Source organism: Diadema antillarum, unplaced genomic scaffold (genome assembly GCF_040938485.1).
Source record: "Diadema antillarum isolate AM-2024a unplaced genomic scaffold, OU_Dant_1.0 seq00002354_RagTag, whole genome shotgun sequence".
Classification (NCBI taxonomy): Eukaryota; Metazoa; Echinodermata; class Echinoidea; order Diadematoida; family Diadematidae; genus Diadema; species Diadema antillarum.
This window is the reverse complement of record NW_027272968.1, coordinates 56,691-79,039: the sequence shown is the minus strand read 5'-3', so window position 1 is coordinate 79,039 and position 22,349 is coordinate 56,691. Positions and strand designations below refer to the sequence as shown.

Sequence of the window (22,349 nt, the reverse complement as noted above, 5' to 3'; positions counted from 1 at the left end):
TATCAATAAATTGTTGTGTGGAAATTATTTGCTTCAGAATGGTCTCATATTCAAGTAATGTGCAGTTTAATGTTTCCAGGTTAGCATGCCTGTACAGTGACGGGGCGATCGTTAACAGGCTGTTAACGATTGCCCTGACATTGTACAGGCATGCTAACCTGGAAACATTGAACTGCACATTACTTGAATATGAGACCATTCTGAAGCAAATAATTTTCACACAACAATAGATATAATGTACTCTTAAATGAATCCACAAGGATTAGAACAATCATCCCCCAGCATTCCTACTGATACCCACTGATCAGGTACAAATTGTACATACGTACTAGCCATCCCCTTTAAGTTATCAATGATACTGTATGTGTGCTTGTTGTAGAGGAGGTATTTTGATAATTTGATACTTCCAGCAGTTTTGCACACTGTACACTGTAACTAAGTGTTGGTTTGTATGTGTGTTGTGTTGGACTGTAATCTATTATATATATATATATATTTTTTTTTTTTTTTTTTTTTTTTTTTTTTGAGAGAGAGAGAGAGGGGAGATATTGGAAAGCTCAATTTGGTGAGTACATGTACATGTAGCAGTAAATTGAATTTGAATTGAATTTGAATTCAATTTTTGGATTGATTTTTTTTTAAATCTGTTTTTAATTCCTGTTTTCATCCACACAGAGAGTTCCTGAAAGTGGCCCAGAAAGTTGGACTTCATGTCATATTTAGGCCAGGACCATACATCTGTGCTGAGTGGGACTTTGGTGGTCTGCCGAGGTACAGTAGTCGAGGGCACAAACCTGATAGTAATGGCTGCCTGGTCATTCGTGTACACAGCAGCTTGGGAGATCAGACATGTGAGAAGGGAAGAAATTCAGAGTGAAGGAAATGAGCTTCATTGTTGTAACACCCCTTACAACAGATAAAATAGACTAGATAGATATCAGAAAGACAGAAAGAAATAAAGAGGGAGAGGGAAAGAGAAAGGCAGCATGTTGCTGTTGTCGTTTGAGAGATGCTCTTTTCAGGATGTGATATGGAGTTTTAGCAAAGTTGCTTAAAATTGCACTTTGTAATGTACATTTTATGCGAAATACCAATATTTCTTTCTTTTTTTATAAATAAATGAAACAAGGGGAAAACATTTGGGGGGGGGGCTGATTTAAGGTGTGACAAATTAATCATAGATGATTACATGATATTGTGCTGTCTAGTTCAGTGCTGTGAGTTGGATAGTAAAGATATCACTTGAGATGTGGTAGAACACTTCCTGTCTGGATTGCATGCATATGAGCTCATCGTTTTTCTTCATCTCTGCTTTGATTGTGGTTCATGGTTGCATAGCTGGCTTTTGTCCGACAATGAGATGAAGGTGCGGACAACCTACCCTCTCTTCACCGAGGCTGTCTCAAAGTATTTTGATGAACTCATCCCCAGGATTGTTCCTCTGCAGGTAAAAAGATTCAACATCAAGGATTTTATCACAGAAATTAATCAATCAAAATTGCTGTGTTTCCTGGAGAGTTTGAGAAAACTTTGCTGGCTTGAGAGAATTACTTGTAGGGGGACAAGAAACTCAATTTCAGACACCTGTTCTGTTAGGAAATGAAGTTACAACTGAGCAAACAATGTGAAAATTTTGACTACAGATGCTGTGTTTATCATAGTGCAGTGTCCCTTGTAAACACCTGGGTACATTTCCTTATTTGATCAGTACACTTTGATAGAGAGAAAAATATGATTTTATGCCATTTCTAGATGAAATGATCTTCCTTTGTGTTGGAGAAAAATTAAACATTATGCTTTCAAAGTACATTGTACAATCATATGATCAGTGCTAAAGACATGATGCTACCTCCAAGAAAATGTCAGGGTATTGATATCCCAATTGCATTGACATCATAAAATCATGCTGGCATATGATATACCAGATGGTAATGTGCAAGTATTCTACATAGTCATGGGAAGGAGGATGTTAATGTGTTACCGTGCACTTCCCATTATAACGAACACGGTTATAACAAATTTTTGGTTACAATGAAGCAACAATTCTGACCGCAACATTATCCACTTTATTTATTGTTTAAGGAAACTGCCTGTCCCGAGGACTTCGTTGTAACAGGAGTCCACTGTATTCACAATATCTGTCACTATTGTGCAGTTAAACAATAGTTGTTACATTGATCTAAAAAGTGATTTTTGTAAATTTGATTTTGACTTGCATTGCTACTTTATTTCAACTTCTAAAACTCAAATCCTTGGCATGAACATGTCACTTCTGTCTTGCCTGACTTTCAATACATGGTACTACTTCTTTTCAGTACAGTTTGCCAGTACTTATTGTTAATCTTGGTACAGTAAGTAATATAAGACTTGCTACATATTGTTCTGTATTGTTTGCTCTGCCATAGTACAACCGAGGTGGGCCGATCATTGCTGTTCAAGTGGAGAACGAGTATGGATCATTTGGAAAAGATACGTCCTACATGGAAAACATCAAGGAGGTAATTTAAGTTATGAGATGCGAGACTTGAGTGTAGTGGTGATCCCACATTCTTTCTTATGCACAGTGGACAGGAAATAAAAATATACATCAGTCAGAATAAGTGTGATAATCCCAACACCTATCAAAATTTCTGGGATTTACATTTCATACATTTAAGAATAAATCCTCCTCGAAATGAAAGCATTCCTTCATGATATTGTTTGATCCCAGAATGCTTTCTAATGACTTCAAGTTTGGAAGTGTTTGGTTCTTATAACATGGGGCTACTACGTGGCCCTGAGTGGGAAGTTGTACATACAAATAGTGAATGATCATGAGTGCGATGGTACAAGATTTCGCACGAAGTGAAAGATAGAGGCGCTGTATTAAAGCAAAGCCGAGTTGAATAGTGCACCTCATCTTTCACCGAGTGCGAAATCTTGTTCCATTGTACGAGTAAAAACCATACACTGTTTTATACAACACCTCGCACGTCAACAGATGTGGTCCACACAGATTCTTGAAGTTAGCACAGAAATGGCAGCCATTTTCCGTGGAAGGCGAATGAGTGGTTGCACAGACACAGCTGTGTGTATGTACATGTACGTATGCGAAACCGATTAGTTGAAATTCTTTACAAAAATGAGTGACAAAAGTACACGCTTTAAGCGTGCTTGTATTTGTTGAGTGTGCGCAGCAAATGTTTGTTTATTGTGACATCAGAGCCGTGCAATGGAACAAAAACTTTGAGTCAATCGTGAGTTTAACACGGGAGTCAGTGGAAATGGCCATGCGCTATCCATTTTTGCTCAAACAAAACTGCACGGCTGACAGCCACAGCGTGCGTTGGTACAGTGGACCAGTTGGATAGCTAAATTGTTTTCAGGTGTTGTATAATATGTTCTACTGGAGGAGATGTAATGTGAGGCTGCATGAAAGCAATATCTAAATAGTACCTCGGAAGTTAATTTTTAGGTAATAAGGCAAGTATTAATGACATTGTTAATTTTTTTTTCATAAAAAAAAAAGATATATAAAGTTATATTAATTTATACATGGGCAGGATTCGAACCTACGATCCCTGATCACTGGACAGGTGTCTTATCCACTAGACCACTGAGCTTCCACCTGACAGCCAGTGTTGGTTCGAAAGCCTTATAGCATGCAGCGGTTACTGCATATTTATTCAAATTAATGAAATTCTTGTGTATAAGGATATAGAACCAAATGGAGAAGACGCTTGTCTGGTGATCAGGAGGTCGTAGGTTTGAACCCTGTGCAAGTATGTATGCCCATGACCTTTTATCATGGCTACTACTAAAGCAACAATTATAATTCTGCGCTTATTTACGTCAGTGTAGGGCAATTTGTCGATCAGTTGCAATAAATGTGTTAATAGTGAAAAGGTCATGATTACAACTGTGTCTTTATATCTCATGCAGGGACTTACTATGCGTGGTATAACAGAACTTCTGCTAACCTCTGACAATACCAGGACTCATATGGAAAATGGCCGATTACCAGGAGGTGAGTGAGTATATGGACAGTTTAATGAAAGGCAAGTTCACAAAAATAGATGTTTGGATTGAGTGAATTTAGCATTATTAGTAGAATGCACCAGTGAAAGTTTAAGGAAAATTGAACAATTCATTCAAAAGTTATGACTTTATCAAGTTTCTGTGCAGCTATCGTTGGATGAGAAGACAACTATTATATAGTTTGTGATGTTACATGATACGTGTATATAAAAAGAATGGAAGTAATTAGAATTCAACATATTTCCATATATATCTGGCAAAGTAAAAGAGTGCTGGACTTGCCTCTTTAGAAAGCTGGAGAAACAATATTACCCTTAACTTATGTTGGCAAGTTGAGGGAATGTGTACTTTAAAAAATGAAAAAAAAATCAAACTTTGTGGAATGATCTTTATATTTTCTTTATATCATTGTACATTACATGACATTACAAACAATAATGATATTAATAGTGATTATTAAAATTATATTAAAAATGATACTTTTTGCAAGCTAACCACATCTGTTCTCAGACTGGCAATTAAATGACACCCAGTGAAAATCTTCCACTCTAGGAGGGATGGAATTGATGATGGCTATTTTTAGTTCAGATTGTTTTCTGTATTGTATGCAGCTGTCCTCCAGGCCTGTAATTTTGTTTTTGTTGTATTTTTGTTTCTAGTGTTAATGACAGCCAACTTTCAGGAAAATGTGGACAAACATTTCCAGAACTTGATAGACCTTCAGGTTAGTTCCAGATAAGTAGTGTGTAAAAGGATGTACAGTACATTCTACAAATGTATGCCAAACTTGAATCAGCAATAACAATAGCTAATTTTTGTCTTGTTTTGTTGTTGTTGTTTTACATTGATACAACAGTTTTCACTCAAATTCTTCTTTTTGATAATTGTCATAGTCATCACCTTTTTAGATTGCATGCAATGTCCGGCTGACAGGTTATGTTTGGGCTTGAAATATTGATTGAAATATCTCTGGCAGGAAGTTATATCAGTCACAGATTTTATGATCCCAAACTCAAGACAAACGTAGAAGAAGAATAGTTCTTTCAGAAAATATGGAAAACTCTAAATTGACTTGTTGACCTGTTTTACCTTTTTTGAGTCCTCATGTAAAATCAAGGGGTGTGCAACTTTTTGTTGGTTTTGTGATGCAATGTCACTATTGACATATAAAAGCTTGCTTTGAGGATCATTTTTCAATGCTTTTGAGAGATGCATATGATACACAAGCAGAGATGCCAACCAATACAATTTTATTGTATTTAGTACGATAAACAGTGAAATACAATAATACGATATTGCCTCTCAAAAATATGACCTTTCATCTTTGAAATAAAAGAAAATTAAGCCAATATAAACCACAGAAAACTGTAGAAAACCACATTATCATATAGAAAGATGCACTACTACAATTGTAAATACCTACGACCCCTACTAAAATGTTGAATGGCTGGCCTCCACTTTGTGAAAATAGGAAGGAAATAAGGGGATACTTTACAATTTTCTCATCAATGTTGATGAGGTAGCAACATTTTACTTGCCCATTCTTACCAGGGAAACATTTCTTCTGACATTTTACTAGGGGCCCAGGGCGAGCGAGCTAGTGGTGGTTTCAAGATTTCATAATCTGATTTTCCTCTCCAAGATCTGATTTTTTAGGATATTTGATTTATTTTTGGTTTTTATGTCGAGAAGTTGGCATCTCTGCACAAGGATATAATCTTGAAAGTACCTCCCTGATTTCTCTTTGAAACCTCCCTGACTTTCAGGTATGATTGTTGGTAGTCCTGCTTATATAACTAGTCTCAAAAAGAAGACATGTTACACCATGACCCTTGTTTGATTTGGACCTCCTTCAGGGGAATGACATGCCGCTGATGGCCATGGAGTTCTGGTCAGGCTGGTTTGACCACTGGGGCGAGAAGCACCACATCTACGAGCCTGAAGGTACTCCCAACCGTCCACGCTCTCAACTTCAGCTTGATTTATTTTTTTATGGCATTGTGTGGCACTGTTTTTTCAGCTAATCAGTGGTTATTTGCATTGTACTTTATATCAGTCCGGGCTTGCTGGAAGCTTTGGGTTTCTTCTCCCCCCCCCCCCCCCCCCCCCCCCCCCCCAAAAAAAAAAAAAAAAAAAAAAAAATTGGAAACAGTGCACAAAAGACAGAAGGGATAAGACACAGCAGTTGGCATCATGGCATGCATACAGCTTGTCCTTTTCATGACAATTCTTAGGCATGCAAATTTACTAATTGTCTTTACAAACAGATACTGTATTTGTGTAGAAACAATTTTACTTTTTTGTAGATACATTTGTAGATCTGGAGCCAACTGCCTCTTTCAAATCAGCTGTAGGAAGACATTTTCTAATTGAAAGTGCACCTCAGTTTCCCAAACAAATGCCGCACTTCCAAAAAATTTACTAATTATAAAACATACAAGGAACATGCTAAACTTTGCTGTCAAAATTAACTGTTTACAGTGGTTGGCTTTCTATCTGTAGAGACATCTTCAATGAATAGGAGGCTTACTACCCCACAGCCTAATACATTGCATTATTTTTACTTTTAGCTATGCTTTTTCTTAAGCTTGATTAATGACGATGATTTTCCATTCGGTGCACTGGACATCACAAGTTGCCACTGGGAAAATTGACATGCTTTTTAAAAAGTGTGCAACCAGACTTCACTCTGATATCTTCTTTGCATGATTCTTTCCTATTTAGTGTACTCTGCAGTTACCATTATCACTGTTAGCATTATTAGCAAGCTTTCAAGAAACTTGTAAGATGGTGTGATTGACAAGTCTATTTTTTTATTTATTTATTTATTTATTTATTTATTTATTGATGTATTTATGTATTTATTTATTTATGTATTTATTTATTCATTTATGTATGTATTTATTTATTTATTTATTTTTCTTTGTAGGACTTGCTGGCTTGACGAAAGCCATCTTGGAGAAAGGTGCATCGGTGAATTTTTACATGTACCATGGTGGCACCAACTTTGGCTTTATGAATGGCGGCAACTATGATGGAGGTTATAAACCTACTATTACCAGCTATGGTGAGCTATGCATGGAAGATGTCATGAACTCTCTGCTCTGATAGTAATCATTTGTACTCTGGAGATGATAGAAAAATGAATATTCAGTCTAGAAAATCAGAATTGATACAACCTTACATTACGATACTGCAGCGCTCCCATAGACTTACACGTAATTTACCTGTACTACGCTGAATATTTTGTGATGTTTTTAGTTTTGCGAAATTAGCGAGATGTGCAAAGACGCGAAAGGGTTAAATACAAATTTGTCATCTTACTGATATTCATAAATCAAAACTCTGTTTTGATTTTGAGAGCGGAAGAAAGAATTACAGCTGTAATAAACTTTTGGACAACTTTTGTTTTTGATTTCCTATGAACTGTCACTACGTGTATATGTTTCACTGCTCTGTCTGCATTCACTGAATTCACATTTATACGTTTGATGAATTGTACGCCGTAAATGAGGTGTGCATTTCCTTTACGTCTGAATGTTGATATGCTCTACTCTTTATATCCCTCTAGATTATGATGCTCCATTATCTGAAGCAGGGGACACTACTGAGAAGTTCTTCAAACTCAAGGAGATTATCCAGAAATACACTGGCAAAGGACGAGGTATATGTGGCTCTGCACTTTTGCAGCTCAGCACCGTGCTGAACGCAAGTCTGAATGGGTCAAGGTTGATGTTTATCACATGCATGATAAAGCATGTCTTACTTATCAAGTCTTACTTACTGGGATGTGAGAGTTCAATCTGATTTCAGATTCTTTTCCTCGGCCCCAAACCCACTTTGCAGATTTTTAGCGATTCAAATACATTGAAATGTTCAGTTTTTTGCACATGAGACCTTTTTGTTTTTCATAAGTTTTGGGATTTTTTTTAGACTTTTTTTTTTGTGTGCAAGTACTCTCAGACCTCAGTACTTGGCATATTCCTCCTGTACATTGTCTTGTACAAGAGCTTTTGAATTGTATTGAGGCAAGGATAGAGGAAGGATAGATTGATTAATGAATAATAAAGATGGATGGATGGATAGATAGATGAATGGATGGCTGAATGGAAAGACAACAAGATAAAAGAAATATGAATGAGTGGGAAAAGCTCTATACAGCCGAGAGAGATATGTACCTATCAAATGCTCTGTGAGGACAGAAAAAAATCCTAGCAGTAAACGTTATTAAGTTTTCTAGATTTCCTGTTAGCACTGATAATGATTTGATCATTTTGAAGATGACATTAGTATTAAGAGAAACTTAACAAGTTATTTATTAGTATTTTTTGTAAATTAATTTTTAGACTTGGACTATAGACTGTAAAATTTTGTTGTTACATCAAGAGTCATGAGTGCATTTGTACACAATATTGAGATCAGGTAAAAGTGAACCCATTGCTCTCTTTGCACAGAAAACTATGAATGCATTGCTTTCATTAAATGTTGATGTGCAGAAGCAGAATAGTTTGCTGCAGCTGTGACAAGTTTTGTCTTTATTGCCCTCACAATGAAAATGTTGATTTCAACAATCTGTGCTCCAGCTTTTAATATTTGCATATCATGAATAGCAATACGAAGTACCATTGATACTTATTGTTGCATTAACCAATTGTCAGCAGACAGAATGATCCCCGTGACCGGGTTGGGGGGGGGGGGGGGGGGGGGAGGGGTTTAAATACACAGCAATATCAGTGTTTTGTGTCCACAAAAATAGTCTATGTATTCAACACATCAATCTAATACATGTTTTGGTATCACAGGTTTGAAGAACAATAATCAGGGCCCTGTTGCTTAAAAGTTGAGATTAAACAGAAGACAGAAAATCAAACATAGGTCTCTGAATACTCAACTCCGATTAACTGATACCTAATGTATGTTTGATTTTCTGACTTACGTTTGATTCCATCTTTTTATGTAACAGGGTGCCGTGGAGCATGATATTTGTAATTGGTAACTCAGGTATATCAAATGATATCTCTGTACTCAGTAGATGCAAGAATATGAGGTCACTTTAGTTCATTTCAAGATGCTGAGCACTGAGTTTAATGCATATTTTCTTCCAACACTTTTCTTCAATAAATGTTGTTATAGTTCCCAGTCACTTGCCGGATCTTCCTGTGGCCATTGGTAAAGTGGCGTATCCAGAGGTCAAAGTTCAAGAGAGTCTTTCATTTCCATCAGTACTGGAAATTGTAGGGGTGAGTATTCACGTACATAATATATATTTGTGTATCAGTCATATTTATGTATGTCCTACACATTTAAATCTCATTCATTTTCATACCTTGTCTGCCATGTGATGTTAAATGAAGATCTCTTTTGTCAAGATATTTATCCAAAGTCATTATTTTTTGGCTCACAAAACATTTAACTGGTTTTCATATCCTAGTATCATCAGGAGAGTGTTTGGTATGAAATATTTAGATGTAGGGAGGTATGTAGATACATGCTTATACTGAAATCTCTCTCCATTGTCAGCTCACCTCATAAAGCTGTTTAGCATCAGGGTGTGTTGCCTGTGAGACATTTTCCTTCTCAAGTCACCCTCTTTGTGTACACATGCTCCTCCCCATTCTCAACCATGCAGAAGCCCATCTACAATGATGACGTGCAGGCAATGGAGAAGCTTCCAATCAATAACGGGGGTGGCCAGGGCTACGGTTTCCTGCTCTACAGGACTCGGGTCCCTTCCAAGCCAGCCAAGCTGAAGCTGACCATATCGCCACGGGACAGGGCCCAGGTGAGAATGAGTATTCACAGTGAGTTCCAGGTTGCATATAATCTTGAGTAACTGCAGTGTCCATGTCAACTTTACAAACAAATGAATGCAGCATGTAATCTGTGCAATTTGCATTTGCCCTTTTGAACACAAGTTCCGAGTACATGTGTGCTCCGGCAGGTGTCTATGGAAAATTGGTGTTATAGCAAAATAAGTGTCCTTAACAGATCAAGTGTGCTTTAATTAGCATATCACATAATGATTGCTTCTGATAAAAAGATGTATCTTTCAGACTTTGAATACTGTCTAGGACTAAAAAGTATCATAAGTAATGAAGGATTAACAAAACAAAAACCCTGAAAGCAGGTAATTGTCCCCGCCGAACGAGTTCGAGCAGGGGACTATGAAACGGGCTCCGTACGTGTGTGTGTCCGTGTGTCCGTCCGTCCGTCTGTCTGTGCGTCCGTCTGTCTGTGCGTCCGTGTGTGATCAAAATGTTCAATTTGCTACTTCTCTGTCATTTATGAGCCAATTTTGATTCTGTTTGCTTTATATGATAGCACTACATGGGAGCTTTGAAACTTCTACACAGAATTTCAGTTGTGACCTTTGACCTTGACCTTTGACCTATATTGTACATTTTGCTTCAAAATGCTACTCCTTCGCCATTTCTAACCCGATTTCGATTCCGTTTGCTTTATGTGATGGCACTAGGTGAGGGCTTCAAAACTTCTACACAGAATTTTGACCTTTGACTTCTTTGACCTTTGACCTTGATTTTTGACCTATATTGTACATTGGCTACAAAATGCTACTCCTTCGCCATTTCTAACCCGATTTCGATTCCGTTTGCTTTATGTGATGGCACTAGGTGAGGGCTTCAAAATTTCTACACAGAATTTTGACCTTTGACTTCTTTGACCTTTGACCTTGATTTTTGACCTATATTGTACATTGGCTACAAAATGCTACTCCTTCACCATTTCTAACCCGATTTCGATTCCGTTTGCTTTATGTGATGGCACTAGGTGAGGGCTTCAAAACTTCTACACAGAATTTTGACCTTTGACTTCTTTGACCTTTGACCTTAATTTTTGACCTGCATTGTACATTTTGCTACAAAATGCTACTCCTTTGCCATTTCTAACCCAATTTCATTTCCGTTTTCTTTATGTGATGGCACTAGGTGAGGGCTAACACTTCTACACAGAATTTTGACCTTTGACTTCTTTGACCTTTGACCTTGATTTTTGACCTATATTGTACATTGGCTACAAAATGCTACTCCTTCGCCATTTCTAACCCGATTTCGATTCCGTTTGCTTTTTGTGATGGCACTAGGTGAGGGCTTCAAAACTTCTACACAGAATTTTGACCTTTGACTTCTTTGACCTTTGACCTTGATTTTTTACCGATATTGTACATTTTGCTACTAAATGCTACTTCCGGCGGGGACATATTTTACGCACCGCGTAATTTCTACTTTTCCTTGTTTAAATTCTAAATATCTAATATGTGGTACTTTGCATTTCTGTTTGCTATAGCAGTGTGTCTTTTGTTAATTTTTGCCTTCTCTCTTTGATGGCTTTTGTTTGTTACATGTATTCTGTACCATAAGTATTAGAGTCATGTCGTGATGAGCAACTGTGGTGGAATAAGTCGCATCGCAACAGGTACATTGTAAAGTAAAAGCAGGCGTAATGTTTTACAGTCCAACTTTTTTACAGTGGCAACATGCTCCATGTCACCACTTCAAACAGTCCTTTAGGAAAATTGTGAGTTGTATGAATGTGCATGCATCGGCCGCCTACGAAATGCAGACAGGGACTACCAAATTCTTATTCCATGGGCAGAGTTTTACCGCGAGATTGAAGCATTTTTCTCTCTCTTCTTTCTTTCTATAAAACAACAACAACAACAAGATTGAAGCAACCACCAGCTGTAGGAGAGCCATGATTGTTGATATATGAAATGGTTTACAGCTCTGCATATCAGAGTTTCATTCTTACATAGAAACCTTTTGATGAAGAAGCATAAAGGGTTATTCGATGATTAAATCAGTACTCACTAACAAAGTTTGAACTCTCCCAAATTTGTTTCTCTGCTTGCCCAAGGTTCTGTGGAATGGAGAAGAAATAGGCGTGTTAATGAGGAAGACTGACACAGAGGACAGAGAAGTGGAGTTTGGTGTAAGTCACTACATTTTGATAGTATTTTATACTCTGTTTTTTCCCCAAAAATACTGCAGGTTTCATGGAAAGTACTGTTTTTCTCAAATTGTATTATTACACAATGTCATGTCTATTGCAGGAAAGGTGAAAATACTGTTTTCCATCTAAGGCCTTTTTAGCCCTCAGAATGCTACAATGCTATTTACAAGGTTAGCATTCCTGTGATAGAGTTTAGAAGTCATAATCTGCTTAGCAATAACAGGTTAATATGCGTAGTAGGTTACTGCCACTGTATTCTATGGTAATATTACAGTGCTCAATCAATTTTTCATGTGTGATTGAAAAAAGAAAAAGAGATGGGAAAGAAAAGGAAAGAGAAATGGTACTATGCTTGTATGATATGAAATTTTGGTTATCTTTTAATATTGTAACGGTTAATTGGTCTTAGTTCTCCCTGAAAGCTGTCCACCATTGTGCCTTGTGTTTCCTCCTTGTAACTTTCATGTAATGATACATTATGGAATGGAGCAAGCTACAGCAGGACTTTGTAAACAGAAACATTTCCCTAGTGTAGTCTTTGATTTACGTCTTGTCTTCTGGGGGCTGTGGGAGCAATGTCTGCCTATGTCTATCTTGTCAGACATTGAAATCATAAATTAAAAGTCTCATGTTGAGATATATCTCCTTCCACAGTCATTAATCACAAGGGACTAATTTAATATAAATAGTTGTTATTGGTTCCTTTTTTGTTTTGTACAGTCAACTCTGCCTAAATTGATATTGATGAGACGATGGAAAACAAATTGTCTTTGACAATACAGTGGAAACTCGATATTAAGAGATCTGATAAAACTAATTTATGAATAATGATATTGAATTTATTTCCTTTGTTTTATATTTCTATTGACTACTGGTATGACAAAATATCTGAAATTAGATAAAAAAGAAACTGTCTTGGTCCTAGGGATCTCGTAATACTGAGTTTCCACTGAATTCACTTCTGCAGGTACAGAGGAATAATGTGAAAGGCCATGAATGTGGGAAGGGACGTTTTATATTTTCATTGAGTTTTAGCCGATTATTTGACATAGACACGATCTGCATAAGCGGAGTTCAATGTATGACAGAATGTATTCCTGCATGTAACCTGTAGCATGTATAATTTTTTCTTTCTTCAACGCCTTCTCTTGCATCAACAGGAGGGAAAAGGATCCGACAATGTTCTCGATATTCTCGTTGAAAATCTTGGCAGAATAAACTACGATCAAACTCTGCAGCATGAGCGTAAAGGTATGTCAGCTAATACACACTTTTTTTAATCAGGTATAAATATTTGCCCTGTCTGTGTTTTTCATGTGCTTTTTTTTATGCCTCCGCCACGAAGTGGTGCCGGAGGCATTATGTTTTCGGGTTGTCCGTCCGTCTGTCCGTCCTTCCGTCCGTCCGTCCGTCCTTCCGTCGTAGCGTCCTTCCGTCCGTCCGTAATAAATTTTGTGGACAGGGTAACTATCAAAACCTTTTCAGGTATCCTAATGAAACTTGGCATGTATGTGTATTAGGGGGTGAAGTTGTGCCTATTAACTTTTGGGTGCACATGGTCAAGGTCAAAGGTCAAAAGGTCAAGGTCAAATACGTAAAATTTCACTATTTCCTCCATATCTATGCAATGCCTGAAGATATTTTCTTGAAACTTAGTGTATACATGTATTACCCAATTAAGATTCTCTGGTGAAAGTTTTGGGTCATGAGGTCAAAGGTCAAAGGTCAAAAGGTCAAGTTAAAATATTAAAACTTCGCTTTTTTTCTCCGTACCTTGGAAATTGTTCAAGGTATCTTCATGGAACATAGTATATAAACATGTACTGACTGGCAGTTATTATCTAGAGAATCTAGGGTTCATAGGGTCAAAGGTCAAGTGCAACACTTCAAATTGTTACTATTTCCCTCATATTTATGTAAAGCCAGCAATTTTTTTTTTTTTACACTTGGTGTATGCATGTATAACCTAGATTATCTGGAAAGTTTCTTTTTCTCTTTTTTTTTTGGGGGGGGGGGGGTTTGCCTCAAAGGTCAAAAGGTCAAAGATCAAGGGAAAGTGCTAAACTAACTTTTTCCTTCATATCTCAGAAGTGGCTCAAGTTATCTTGAAACTTACATGTACTACATATTTATGCATGTTCTGCCTGACAGTGATTATCCTATGAATTTTAGGGTCAAAGGCCAAAAGGAAATGATAACAGTGTACTTTTCAATACAGAAATTACACTTTTTCTCCATACCTTGAAAATTACAGTATTCATACACTTATGAATGGGTCAAAGTCAAGTTAAAGTCCTTGAATCCCCAAATACATGCTCTCCTATTCATCTAATTAAACCTAGGTAAAGGAAGGTGAACATTCAACACATTTGTGACAAACATGTAATTTTAATATTTTGCCAATATTGTGAAAATGTAATTAGTGTATGCATTGTCCACATGTACTATAGACCTATTAGGAGAATCATGCATTATGGCGGAGGCATAGCAGTCGCCTTAGCGACATTTCTAGTTCTTTTATTCCATGGGGGAGTTCCTTCCATGATCCAATGACAGTGTATTATTATATGTTGAGTAATAGATACCAACAAGAATGTTGGTATCTTTTTTTTTTTGCTGTGGTCCTATTTGGGTGGCAAGTATACCATTGCATACAATGTATAATTTGACTTGTCTAGATGCAGTTAATTGTGTAAATAAGTTCTGACAGCTAAATGAAATGCCCAGTAAAGCACAAAATTTGCCATATTCTTTGTAGATTGTGAATAGCAAATTGTAGAGTATGCACTGATGGGCTCGCAAACTTTTTTTTTTTTCATAGACTACATGGGTACCAAAATGGGGTCAGTGACAGTCAAAATTGATTGAGCTCAGCCTTGATGGCTACATACATCTTTACAAAATTTTGATAGCTGTACAAGTGCTTTACTACCCTGGAAGAAGGTAAATTGGACAACAATGTACTCAGTTTTGATACCAAAACTTAATAGATTTTGATAGAAGAAGCAACCTAGTCTTTTGATCAGAGTTTTTTGGTTCTGTTTGTTTGTTTGTTTGTTTGTTTGTTTTTTCTGGTCAGCGTTATGCAAACAAACATGAATTTAGGCCAGAATGCAGAACTCTTATCTACATTTTGGGGACCTGGTATGCCATGTCCCCATAAGAATAAGAAATAGGTTACAAAAAAGGGATGAAAATTTCACATGGCATTTTGATATGCAATGTGACTGTTCTGCATTAGAGGCAGTTCCTCAAATGTAAAGCAAAGTAAACGTCTATGGATATGTTTCACTGTGATGGAATTTGTGTTTATTGCATTGACAGGACTGGTGGGCGATGTTCTGCTCGATGGGAAAAAGCAGGAGAAATGGGAGATGTACCCACTGGAATTCAAGACCCACTTCATGGAGGCGTAAGGAAGAGAATACTGATAAACAAATGAGTTTGAAAGTATCATAGCATTGTATACAATAAGAGGTTTGATCTGGCCCTGTGTACATATGTTGAAGAGGGATGTTATTTGTAAAAGCAAATGAACAGGGTTCAGCAGCTATGTATTTTCTTTTCTGCTTCTCGTCTTTGTATCACATTTTAATCCTTAAAACCAAGTCCCTGCTTTATCTATTTGTTCTTCTGTGACTGTTTGTTTCTATTGCGTAAAAATAAAAAGAAAGAAAGAAAAGTGTTATAAGAGAGAGGGTATGTACACAGTACATGTACAACTGTGTATATTACTAGTTTCACCAAAGATCCTACACACTATATAAGATGCTCAACTCTTCCGATTTTACCCGGCTGCTGGTGAAACGGAAGTGGCTGCTGCCAGCTAGCTTTGAGCGGGTAAAGATGGAACAAGCATTAGCCTTTTGCAAAGGCAGCTCGCAATAATTTGGATGTGCACAGTCAGAGTGAGTGTAGCGACTTGCGAGGTGAGCCGTGTGCGAGTCTACCGCTCGCTGTGACCAGGGAGGTGAGACGAAAATGCGGTGTGCACAGTCTTTTGAAAATCGAAATAATGATAAACCTGATGATGGCTTGGTGTAGCTAGTGATGCAGTTTAATGCACTGCACCAATTCCTAGATTTACTCGTGATTCTTTACAGAAAATTCCTTCTTTCTCGTCTTAGCTTGTCTTGGTCCTACACAAACGTATCAAGAAAGTTCAGCTCACCTGGAAACTTTTCCCGCTCAACGCTAGTTGACGCACTCCTTAAAAATCCCACAATTCCAAGCGGCAGCATTTCACTTTTTGACTGAGAGTTGACCATCTTACGTAGTGTGTAGGATCTTTGGTTTCACCCAGAAATGGTATCTTTAGTTTACACCAGCTAGAATTGTCCCATTTAGCTGGTTTGATGAAGCCTCAGTAGTGGGACTCTGGCAAGAAAACTACAGAGCAGCAAGCATAATGACTATGGTCCCCTCCTGGTCAATACTTCCCACTTCTAATCTTATTCACAACTTTTTGTTTGGTTTGTTTTGTTTTATTTCCCTTTGTGTGGTTCGTAGTGTTTCTTCATCGCCAAAATGGGCCCCTTACAGTGGTCATGAAAAGCAGCCTGCCCTCTACAGGGCAACTCTGGAAATTCAAGACAGCCAGCCAAAGGACACATTCATCAACATGAAGGTACACCAGAGCTCTCTTCATCCCATGGAGTTCAATGCATTAGGGGAATTTCATATTTGGTGCAGTGGGTTTTGAAGAGTTTCAGAGACTCCAACTCTCCCGTTTTCGATGGGAGATCTCCCGCCAAAAACCCATTTTTGCAAAATCTCCCATTCTCCCGCTTGAGATTTAATTTCTCCCGCCCTGGCTCTGTGTCTCCCGTTGGAAAGGATTTCTTACTTATTGCTATTGTATGTTTAAAAAATAAGCCTTAGATAGCACAAGAGAGCATGTAGAACCCTAGGAACTTGGCGCTTCGTGCACATCAAGTTGGAGTCTCCATTTGCTAGAGGTTTCAGGCGGGAGAATCTCCAGATCAGAAGGTGCTTGGGGTTGGAGTCTCTGGAGTTTTGCAAGCTGTTCTGTCACATATGATTTTGTGCAGGAGAGAGAGAGAGAGAGAGAGAGAGAGAGAGAGAGAGAGAGAGAGGAATACAATGTACTAGTAGATAGATAGGTAAATAGATGGATTGATAGAAAGTTGGATAAATAAAAAGATGGATAGATAGAAAGATGTATGGAGATAGAGAAGAACCTTTGGTAGTATGCAAGTGACGCACAGGTCTGAGTGCGTCAGTTGGAATTGTGTGCACGAGGTAACTATGGAATGCTTAACCCACGAGGCGAAGCCGAGTGGGTTTAGGCTAAATTTCATAGTTACCACATGTACACTATTCTGACTGACGTGCAAAAAGACATGTGCATCATCTGTGTTATAGAATGGGGACAATTTTCTTGCTTAAAATCTATTTTTCGGTCATATTACCCAATGGCAAATTTACTGGATGCATTTCCTTTTGGCTTGCCATAGACAAAAGCCCAAAAGTCATGCATCCTGCACTTCAAAACCATGCATTCAGCCATAACTGAATGCATGGCAAAAGTACTGGATGCATGATTTTTCAGCCTATAGGCATCTCGTACTGAGTACACGAATGCTTGCTTTTTGCACGAACCTTTGTTACAAGTGCGCGATGACATGTTTACCACTGTGAGGCAGCATGTGGCCAGTAGAAAATCTCCACACAGTTCTCAACCAATGAGAGCGCAGGATTCTTGCTACCCATTATGTATTTTTTATTATACAGATCCACATCCATCAGTGAGGGCTGTAGTAAGAACTACCCTCACAAGGTACCTTTGGAACAGTCTAACATGCCTGAGGCGGTAGCCACAGGCATCTGGACTGTTTCAGGAGTACTGAGTTTTATAGGTAAATGTACTAATGCCTGAACAAAATGAGTTGCATTATCTGTTTTATGACACGATGAAGTGGCAGCCAATTTCCAGAGTAAATAAGATAATGAAATCTCGCCCGCTCGCCATCGTGATGTGATTTACTTTAATTGTAATGACCAATCAGAAGCAAAACGAGATATGAAACTTGTTACTTGAAGATAATTTATCTGAGACGCTGGGGGTCATCAGATATCAGTCATTATGTGATAGGCAAAGTACATGTATGGTCACATACATGCTTTCAACCATTCATTTGATTAGGATTTGCTTCATCATTTTATAATGTGCCATGATATGCCCTCTTTTCTTAATGACTTCACCTTGGATGTGATTACTTATTTTCACTCTCTTGTGGATGGCAGGGATGGGAAAAAGGAGTGATCTTCGTCAATGGATTTAACCTCGGGAGGTACTGGAATATTGGACCTCAGCGTAACTATTACCTGCCTGGTCCCCTCCTTCAGCAGGGCAAGAATGAGGTAAGATGCAGGATTGTGAAGGGTCTCTTGGAATGTCCACATTACAATGCACCGAGTAAACACGCTTGATAGTTACTACAGGCAGTTCCCGTTACAACAAAGTACTCTTGACCAGCAGTTTTCTTTCATTATATCAGGGGCCTGTTGCATAAAAGTTACTATTATGGTAACTTTGCCATCCAATGGTAACTACCATGGAATTCTTGATTTTGATTGACTGTTGAGTATTGTTGCCATGGTAGTTACCATTGGATGACAAAGTTACCATTGAATGGTAACTTTTATGCAACGGGCCCCAGAATTTTGTCATAGCCGAATAATATATTTCACTTTTTCCTCCATATCTTGAAAGGTGACTCAAGAGGCGCGGTCAGACTGACAAAAGATCGAGAAGTTTGACTCTTAATGTGCAAGGCCCAAAACCCCTAACGTGCCAGAGGTTTTTATCTAACGTCCGAACGTTTCGAAACTGGACTGACAATGACATTTAAAGCCGCCATATTTCTGAAACTATTGACTGTTTTGAATCGAGTTCTACACAACATGTATCAAGAAATGTTTGTTCTTTCGTGTCATGTAGTCAGTTTGCCATAATATCTATCTGAACCTGAAATATTGCAGAAATAATTGATACATAAAAAAATTATTGTAAATTTTTATGCATTATGGAAAAAAAAAGAGTCAGTCATGTTTTTTCTTCAATAGAACGCTCCCTTGACTCTGTGAGAAAGTTTTAGAGCAACATCTCCTCTTTAAAATGATAACAAAATTGCCTTCTAGAATTGTATGTTTTTAAAGATTCTAGCAGTTTATTTTGTCTTAGCAATTTCTCTTTCTGATTCAGTAATACATTCCCAAATCTGAGTCCTTTAGTCCCAGATCCTGTATTTGAAACTAAAGTAATTGTCCCGGGCCCTTCAAGAGTGTCTTTTGTCCACTTGAAAAGGAAGAACCTACTAATCCTCCTTTTGTCTAACCGAACCACGGGCGGGGATACTCTATTGAAATCGGCAGGCCTTTGTCCGCGTGCAATTACTTATAGGCTAGCATGGGGACAATTAGTGAAGTTCACCAAAACAAAAGGATGAAAGACTTGACTGACGAACCTTAGCTGACCTAAGCTGAACCTAAACTTACCCTCTTTGAGGGACAAAATCAAAGCAGCTTCCCGCAGGACAGCGTCCAAGCAGAACAATGCGAGTGGAACCGCATAGATAATACACGCAGATTCAATAGCATACACACGTGTGGTTTAGCAATGAGACTTTTGATCCATACACATCTCGCAGAGGGTGCGCTCACTGCGGATTTTCCCGACGCGAAAAAAATACATCTAGCTGAAAAATCATGTATTTACTCAAAATTTTCCAATGTAAGCATGCTCATATTTTTAGTGGAAACGATGGCTATGCTAATTAGCTACCAGTACATATCATTGGCAGTTTCTTGGTGTAACGCATTACGGTACCATAAGAAGTTAAATGATCAGTGCTTTTCTCGCTCTTCTTAGTCGCCGATCGGCGACCACGGCACGTCAGGACTAAGGTCGCCGTTCGGTGACCATGGCACGTTAAGAGTTAAGATCGCGATCTTTCAGATCTCAAACTTTTGCCAGTGTGACCGCAAACTTCCTACGAAACTTCTCGATCTGTTTGCGGGCGGTGTCTCTGAAGCGCGAGGCCATTGTCATGTACAGATGTGCATTGTTACGTCACAATCACTAGCCATCGGACGGCGCACTCTTTCTTGTGCGAGTACCAAAGGCCCAAACTTCGCGATCTTAAACTTCTCAATCTTTTGCCAGTCTGACCGTGCCTAAGGTATCGTGAAACTTAGTCCATATTAATATATGTTCTTCCTGACAGTGATTCTCTTGGGAATTTTAAGGTAATACGGTCAAAGGTCAGGGTCAAAGGCCAGGCTAAAATGTAAAAATTTTTCTCTTTAATACTGAAATTACTCTTTTTCTTCATACCTTGAAAATTACTCAATGCACAAACTTATAAATGGGTTAAAAGTCAAGTAAAAATCCTCAAATCCCCAAATACATGTACCTGCACTCTTAGACAATATAGCAAAACCTAGTTCACGGAAAGTGAACATTCATCGCCTGTCATTTTGATTTTTTGCCAATTATGTGAAACTGTTATGTGAAATACATTGTCAAGACATTGTACTATAGACCCATTTATAGGAGAACCATGCATTATGGCGGAGGCTTACCAGTCGCCATAGCGACATTTCTAGTTTTATTTTGTTGTACAGAATGTGCCATGCTTTTATTGTGAGTCTGTGATTTGATTGTGAAAAGTTTAAAGATTTTGCTGTGAAATTTTAGTTGCTAGTATATGATGTCCTGTGGAATATAAAATGAAATGGAAGTATCTGCAAAACTTGCAATACAAAACTTGTATGTGGGTTTTTTTTTTTGTTAATTATGCAGTTATGATTAATGTTTTAAAGACTTCCCCAGATTGTCTGTACAGCTCTACAGAAATAGGATCAAAATTAAAAAGAACATAGTGTAGGACCTTTTGCAAAAGGTCTTCACAAAGATGTGATTTTAATCAGTATTTTGCTAAATAGACTATATTTTCCTTTGATGGTCAAGTGTTTCCAGTATTTACTAACTACTCTCCCCCTCCTAGATTATCATCTTTGAGCTCCACCAGGCTGCAGACACCATTCGCTTCGATGACAGAGCAGATCTTGGTGAAACGGTTCACATCAACAACGATGATGACATCGAAGCAGCGCTGTGACCCCGCACAGAGGCGGCCTCTGCTCTAGCAGAGAGGGACTGAAATGTAGCCTAATAACATGCCTTCCTTATGTGTTCTTTGTGAGTGAATGACAATCATTCAATGTAAGCATTAGTCTGGTTTCCAGGCTTTGGGCTGCCTTTCCTCACATCTGCTCCCTTCACCTCTTTGCCTTCTTTGGCTTTTTGTCTTCAAAAGCCAGGACTGTCCTCTCATAGAACATCCCGTTATTTTATGAACATTTTTTCCAATATAATTATTTTTATTTACTCTAAAATCAGAATCATTCGTGGTGTGAAACATTTGCAGATCTTGCCACTGGCATACCATGCATTGTGTAGACCAAAACTTTTTTGGGTGCATTTTACTTTTGCAAATCTGTGCCTGACAAAATTTATGAAAAGTTTCGTGCTACGCTAAAATATCTGGGTTTACAGTATTGCTTTGTAATTAGGCATTGAACTGCCATGAGTCAAATCTCTGCTCAATGTACCTCTCGCAGTCTAAAGGGTGTGAATAGCTTAGTCTCCTAGAGGGTTCAAGGTTTGAGCCCAAGACATTCAGCAAGACACCGCTATGATAATCTTCACGTTCCATTGGTAGGAATAGATACCTGGTAGGAATTTGAATGTTACAACATGGGCGAGATTTCAAATGCTGGGGAACCTCATTAAAGGGGATGGCTAGTAACCGATCAGTGGGAATCAGTGGGAATGTTGAGGGATGATTGTTTCAATCCGTGTGGGATTCATTTAAGAGTACATTATATATCATATTTCAATAACTACTGATAACTTGATATTGTGTGTGAGGGAATTACTCACCTTTATGGGTAAGAAGACGTTTTTCGCCAAGGAAATCCAATATCAAGAATGTGTTTCTTATTAATTGTAGATGTTTGAATTTATAAATTTATATAGCTTGCGATTGTATCAAGATCGCCTGTGGACACCAGTATGTGGTTATCGTATGGGTGTGTGTTGTGTGGAAAGCTTGAATATGGTCTATACAATTCTGTGTGTGTATGTGACACATTCTGTATGTACATTATGACTGCGTGTGTGTGAAGATGGGGAATTCCCTACGTAGAAGGCCAATCACAGCATCAGATTGCCTCACACCTGCTAACGTCATGATGATGTCATGTATACATAGGGCCGTCCCACCACATTTTCTGCATGTATCAGTGTGCGCACACACACACTTACACGTAAA

At 38.1% G+C, this 22,349-nt stretch overlaps 1 protein-coding gene across 1 annotated transcript in view; it reads left to right on the top strand.

Moving 5' to 3' along the window:
- Positions 1-21,830, top strand: part of LOC139714634 (beta-galactosidase-1-like protein 2) — a 34,039-nt gene extending 12,209 nt beyond the window's left edge. Inside the window, exons 4-19 of the mRNA XM_071626314.1 lie at positions 676-771; positions 1,339-1,447; positions 2,406-2,498; positions 3,922-4,006; positions 4,677-4,741; positions 5,874-5,961; positions 6,947-7,084; positions 7,589-7,681; positions 9,151-9,257; positions 9,647-9,799; positions 11,893-11,967; positions 13,149-13,239; positions 15,313-15,400; positions 16,498-16,615; positions 18,256-18,372; positions 21,021-21,830. Coding sequence (XP_071482415.1) covers positions 676-771; positions 1,339-1,447; positions 2,406-2,498; positions 3,922-4,006; positions 4,677-4,741; positions 5,874-5,961; positions 6,947-7,084; positions 7,589-7,681; positions 9,151-9,257; positions 9,647-9,799; positions 11,893-11,967; positions 13,149-13,239; positions 15,313-15,400; positions 16,498-16,615; positions 18,256-18,372; positions 21,021-21,134 — 1,630 coding nt within the window. The 3' untranslated portion in view covers positions 21,135-21,830. The remainder of the gene's footprint in view (positions 1-675; positions 772-1,338; positions 1,448-2,405; positions 2,499-3,921; positions 4,007-4,676; positions 4,742-5,873; positions 5,962-6,946; positions 7,085-7,588; positions 7,682-9,150; positions 9,258-9,646; positions 9,800-11,892; positions 11,968-13,148; positions 13,240-15,312; positions 15,401-16,497; positions 16,616-18,255; positions 18,373-21,020) is intronic.
- The last annotated feature ends 519 nt before the right edge of the window (positions 21,831-22,349 follow it).